Source organism: Ylistrum balloti, unplaced genomic scaffold (assembly GCF_031769215.1).
Source record: "Ylistrum balloti isolate Yb309-2 unplaced genomic scaffold, AGI_CSIRO_Ybal_v1 Utg369720, whole genome shotgun sequence".
Lineage (NCBI taxonomy): Eukaryota > Metazoa > Mollusca > Bivalvia > Pectinida > Pectinidae > Ylistrum > Ylistrum balloti.
This window is the reverse complement of record NW_026781940.1, coordinates 500,476-506,960: the sequence shown is the minus strand read 5'-3', so window position 1 is coordinate 506,960 and position 6,485 is coordinate 500,476. Positions and strand designations below refer to the sequence as shown.

The following is a 6,485-nucleotide window of genomic DNA, read 5'->3' as shown; positions in this document are numbered from 1 at the left end:
TGAGACTATAATAATAATAATAATAATGATAATAAACATTCTTTATTGAGGATAAAACATGTTTAGCCAAAGACTAATCTACCACATGGTCCTCTTGTTAGTAAAATACAAAAATTAGTTACAAAAATTAGCCTAAGACAGCACAGATAATAAGATAAAAATAGTAATACAGCATGTAAAATTATTTTGTCAAGTTAAATGGCTATTGCCTAATATACATACATGCTAACATAGCAAAACAATAGAAATTGACCTAATATATCCTAATATAGCATAAACTAAAAAATGTAACTTAATTAAGAGACTGAGTTGTTTAAAAGCTATGAAGATATTTGACAAGCTTTTGCTTAAAACTGGGAAATGTATTTACGGTCTTCAACTCATCTGAAAGACCATTCCAAAGTTGGATGCCGGCGATAAAAAACTGTTTGGAATATAATGTTGTTCTGTGTTTCGGAATATTAATGTTAGTCAGATTTAAATTTAGACTCATTAAAATGTTTGAAAGATCTGAAAGACATTTTGATATGAGAAAATTTTGATCCAAATGTTCTTTTGCGTACAACACATACAGGATAGTGATCACTAAGTCCATTTTCCACTACCTTGACCGCTCTGACCAATTCAGGTGCAGAAACATAGACGTGATCAATAAGAGTTTTAGTAGTGGCAGTAACACGGGTGGGGTCCTTTACCATTTGATGTAGTTGTAGGTTCTCCATAAGGTCACCAATGTCACAAGTATTTTCTCCCATTAAGTTTATATTAAAGTCACCCATTATAAAAAGTTCTTTGTTTTCGTTTTGACAGGACCCGAGAAACACATGTAGTCTCACGTCAAGGTCTCCCAACCGGCTCGGCAAGCTTCCTCCGGTGAGTGATTCGTCCTCTTCTTCCGGCAGGAGAAGTAAGCCTGCTAGGTCCTCCGCCAGCGGTTCTAAACCGTATCCTGCTGCTTCGGGGGCCTTGTCGACCAGCCCTAAAATGGTTCGCCGGATCTTTAGGACTTCCGCCTCCTGCGCGGACCCATTGGTCTCCGGATCCAAGGGGCTGGCTCCAGGTCCTACACTCAAGCTTACAGCCACGGCGGTTAGACGCTCTGGGCTTAAACGCCGTATTGATGAGCCTCCCTCACCTGAGTTGGCCCCTCTGGCACCCTCTTTTCCTCCCCGGATACTCCGGTCCCCATTGAGGTGGAGGATATGGATTGTGATGGCGTGGGTGTGGCAGATGAAGATGATGTTATTCATCTTTCTCCTGGGTGCTCGAATATTGACTCATCCGAGTCGCCTGACGACGACCCTATTGGTGAGGAGGGTTCCCGGGGGAAAAAAGGCCCGAGGTTGCTGAAGCTGAGGCTCAGCATGCATTTTCCGGGATGCGGGCCTTTCGGTCCGATGTCTCTCGAATTCTCGGGTCGGAAGTTTGCCAACCGCCTTCCGCATCTTCAATCCCTGAGTCCACCACCCGTTTATGTTCTCTGGTGACTCCTCGGGCGACCGCTCAATCTGACCGGTCTCTGCCAAAAGGCACTATTGTGTCATCAGCTCTGGCCACTGTCAGGTCTCGGGTGTTGGAGAAGAATTCATCTTCTACCCGTGCTCCCGGGTTCACGGGGTTGCAAGTCGGCGTCGGCGTTCAGCACAAATAAGCGCACTCATATTTAGCGCAATACTTTCAGCACGAATAGGCGCAATCATATTTAGCGCAATACTTTCAGCAAGAATAGGCGCAATCATATTTAGTGCAATAATTTCAGCAAGAATAGGCGCAATCATATTTAGCACAATACTTTCAGCACGAATAGGCGCAATCATATTTAGTGCAATACTTTCAGCACGAAGAGCGCTAAAATCAGATTTCTGCTAAAATTCCTTTTACAGTATATCCCAAAGCTTAAAATACGGCGACAATATAATACCGAAAAGTATGGAGGTTTATATTTAAAGACAACATGATTATTAAGACACCTTGAGATGGTATTGAATTTCACGAATTTTAACTGCGCGAATTCATTCGAAATTTTACTTCTTTCAAGAAGACAACAGATAGTAAGTCAAAGGCACGGTGCAGTAAGTCGTTTTCTTCTGATACGATGAAGTATATTGATATGAAAATAAACAGTAACGATATCTATTTTCAGACGCTTATCTTCGCTGTAAATTGTTTATTTTCGTGTTATTTTTTTATTTTTGTTGATTTTGGAGATGTCAGTCAGCGAATTAAACGAAATCTCCATGTTAATCTACTTAACGTTGGTGTTCATTATGTTTTATATCAACATGGAAATATTATTGGAATTTTTTTATCTGATTTTTTCTGAGAAGCCTAGGGAGTACAAATGTGATCGTTAATCATAACAGGCAGATAGCTATCTTTAACGTTTGGAGAATTTTTCAACATTATCTTTTTTTATCCAAAAAAGTATCGCCCGTTAGTTCGTAGACATATAAATTCGTGGTTGTAGATACCCACACCATCAATGAAAATAAATCCCCTCAAAATTAATTATTTTAAGTGTTGCATGTCGTGTGTCGGTATAATTCATGCAAAAATGTTTCAATATCTTTGATATGCAACGTATATGTCCAGCATTTTTTGGAAAGTCAAAGAAGAAATAAATTAATAATACAGCATAAAGAGAATACGTTATTACAAGTTGTACAGTATCATAACTTCACATGCATTTATTCAACCAAATGTACATACGGCTTAAGTATGATCTAATTTATAAAGAAATGAAAGGAGGGTTTGAAATCTCCTAAGAGCTTTATTTCTTAACAGAATGTATTTGAATATAGATTTAACATTGTATACCGACTGCTGTTAATTTTCAAAATTAGGTTTTAATAACATTGATTTGATTATTGGTTTAAATATAGAAATAGGGTTAACATGATATAAATGTGAATCACTGTTTTTCGGTTAAAATAACGGTTACACGACATTTTCATTACCGCTAAGAAAGAGAGTTTCTGGAGTGATATACTAAAGATTATTGATGTTTAATAAAGGTACATGTATTGTCATAATCAAATTTTGTCGCATTATCATTTTAAGTAAATTTGTACCATGAAGAATTTGCGTAAATAAAAAAAATAATTGCCATGAAAACAATGTTTAGAAACAATTAGCACAATCATGATTAAACACAATGCATTCAGTCATAAAATAAGATCATCTCATAAAGATATGTTAACATTGTATCTATTGGCTTTAAATTTCCTTAAAGAGGTTATCATAGAGCTCATGCATGAATGTCAGCATTATCTAATATCGATTTAATAGACTAAACAAAAACAAACAAAAAAACAAAAACAAACAAACAGGAAAAAATCAAACAAACAAATAAACAAAAAACAAAACAAAAAATTGGGTATATTGCGTTATTTCATTTTTTCAACATCTTTGATACACTGTTATATCAACTAGATATCTTGTCTTGGTAATTTGATGATTATATTGAAAACTATATTACCTTTTTATGTTTGATTAGCTCTAAATTTCTGAATTATACAAAACATAATTGACATGAGTTGTCTCTCTTTGTATAAGTATTCCACCAAGCTACAATGGCAGGTTCTCTAACCGACTTATTTTTAAGACAGAAAATTTCATAATAATATTCATAATGATATATATGTACAGGAATTTCTGGAGTATCTGATTAAGACTGTATTTATAATGCAATTCAAATAGACGAATCAGGAACATGTTGTCAAACTACATCCCATAATATCTCCTCCATCTGTCAGTTTCTAATAACTTTCAAATTGTTAATTACTTTGAAAATTGACTACACCGCTACGTCGGTTTGGCAAAACCCTCGGTTTTAGTCTTTATTTCCATTCCTGCTATTACTTGTGCTATAATATTTCCCACAAAAATTGGAATTAATTTATTGAGGTGGAAGAAATCATTTACCAGTATTAAGTTTAGCTGTTGTTCGTTTCTATTCAACATATATGGAGCGGAAATTACTTACATCAAATATGCAAGGGTAACCTGCAATGGGATGATGATGATGATAATGATGATGATGATGATGATGATGATGATGATGATGATGTTTTAAACATTCCGTTTAAGATACATGAAAAACGTTAAGAAAATACCAACATGGCAATATATTCACACGTCAAACTCAAATTCCATAAAATAAATACAAATAAAAAAAGTGCAAGGATGATAAGATCAGATATTCCGGAAGAGTAAGCGTCTTCTGCTTCATCGATGAAACCCGCCATGTAAACCTTGGTCAATGCAAGTAAGAAATGGCACGTTCTCAAATGAGAACAAAGTATACAACAACGGAACCAACAGGCAAAATAACGAGCATCAACTACGTCCAACTTTATGTCGCACAAAGAAATAGAATATTTCTAAATAAGATCACTATGGCGACCATAAAACTTCTCCATATTTTTCATCAATCTAATTCTTGTGTTACGAGTTTGTCAATCAGTTGACGACTTCTCCCATTCGTGATAATGAGCACGCCCTTGAGTCTCGAATCGACTGTGACGGGTAAATACCATAAGTTGGATATACAGAGATATGGTTATCCAGAAATGGACACTTCACAATGGGAAAAATGGAATCATCACACTAGTGTGAGGCTCGATATAATATATCTAACCTAGTTTTCATAAAACATTAAAATGAGATCTGTATGAGTATATTGTTCGACCTTTATATCTATTGATGAAGACGAAAACAATCAACAAATCATGTATCATGCTTTTTTATTGAGACAATTATTGAGAATTCACACTCATTACATTTATGTACAATGTGTTCGTAACATATTAATAGGCTATCATTATTCTGCGTTTGATAATAAAATTTACACGAGAAAAAAAATATATACGGGATTAGAAATCCTAAAAATCGCAAGATTATGTGCATAAACATTTAATATAAACTGCGGAAATCACTTGGTAGATATAAGTTTCAACCATATTTCAAAAGGGAAAGTTTTCTGGACAGACCCAGCGAAAGGTGGCTGTACAGACGCCGTATCCAACCCTCCAAGAGTACCATTGGATGACCCTATTGAGGGACACATACACGTCCTCATTGACTCCTCCCGATTGGTTATCAGACTGACCACTGAGGGCAAATAAACATTCATGACACAGCTGTTCGTCCATTCCTTGGTCCGTGATGACTCGTATAAATTCGTTACTCACGAGCAACGTCACATGACTAACGGAATTGGTCAGCTGACCCGAGAAGGCATGAAAATAGTTCTGACTGCCTAAACATTTGTCGCTCTTGAACAGCCGTATGTAGTTGTTCCATGCTTGCACTTCAGCGTCATTTTGTTGATGGCTCGAGTCGCCAGCTTGATTAGAAATAATAAAAAAAACACTATTTCACAACAAAGTCCGAACATTCGACGATAACCATAGGTAAAATAAAGATAATTATAGGAGAGTGATATGGTATGTTTCGATCTTATATGCGATATTAAAAAGTTTTAATGCGGAAATGTTGGGTTAAAAAAATATAATACAGATGATAAAAAGCGCATACCATTATTAGCAGGTATATCGATAAAGGCATTGCATTTTGGTGCTAAATCTTGGTAAATCATCGGTTCCGACTCAAATTCAACACCAGTGAGTAATTTATTTTCATATGAATCAGAAAATTAAAGTAAATCCAAACAATGAATCACACTGCATCATAAAGTTGTTTTGTCCTTTTAGGATTCGTCAGTGATAACAGCATAACAGAGTATAAACACCCAACATACATACATGTCATTTCTATCTATGCTACATGCAGAGGAAAGAACTATTCTTAAACACACCTGAAAAGATAATAATAATACAAAAAATGATAATATAACGATTGATATTTATGTTGGTAAACTATGAAAAATATTAACTTCTATAGTTTTACTGCGTTAACTACAATTTCATTATAGAGAAGCATATCATGTAAGGAAACATATTCAAGTTACCCCATCCGTTGTTAGAGACGCTATCTCCGACATTAAATATGTATTCGCCTCTCTCCAGATCTAGGTCAAGGTCGACCTGTAACATCTTTCGACCACATCCGGGAGGACTATGGCATCCACCACAGGTGTCTTTTTCAAACGTCACCTTGACTATGACACCACGGTTACATTTAGATAAAGTCCTTCTTGGTGCTTTTCCAAAGTGAATGATCTGCACGCCCTCCATGGACGGTAGAAATGTTGGTTCGTCTTCATTCAGTTGAAGGGTCATTGCTCCGCTTATGCAGCAATGGTTTCCATTTGCTGCATCATTTTCTGCCTGTGAAACGGCGACTTTGTTGTCGAGAAAAGAAATCATAGTCAATGTGAATTTGAACAATTTTCAGCACAATGATTTAATAGTTATGATTATAGATTTCATATTCACATCACATCTAGTAAATTGACCATAAGTTACCAATTATGTTACAGATATGATGACGACAACAATATGAGCACTTGCTTGTTTTGCTTC

The 6,485-nt window shown here is 35.8% G+C and overlaps 1 protein-coding gene across 1 annotated transcript; it reads right to left on the bottom strand.

The window, feature by feature from the left end:
• Positions 1 to 4,964: 4,964 nt before the first annotated feature.
• LOC132565390 (uncharacterized) lies at positions 4,965 to 6,242 on the bottom strand. The gene is made up of 2 exons (XM_060230029.1): positions 5,972 to 6,242; positions 4,965 to 5,347 (listed from the first exon to the last, which is right to left on the bottom strand). Exons 1-2 carry the CDS (start codon positions 6,240 to 6,242, stop codon positions 4,965 to 4,967), a joined length of 654 nt encoding a protein of 217 aa, XP_060086012.1.
• Between the last annotated feature and the right edge of the window lie 243 nt (positions 6,243 to 6,485).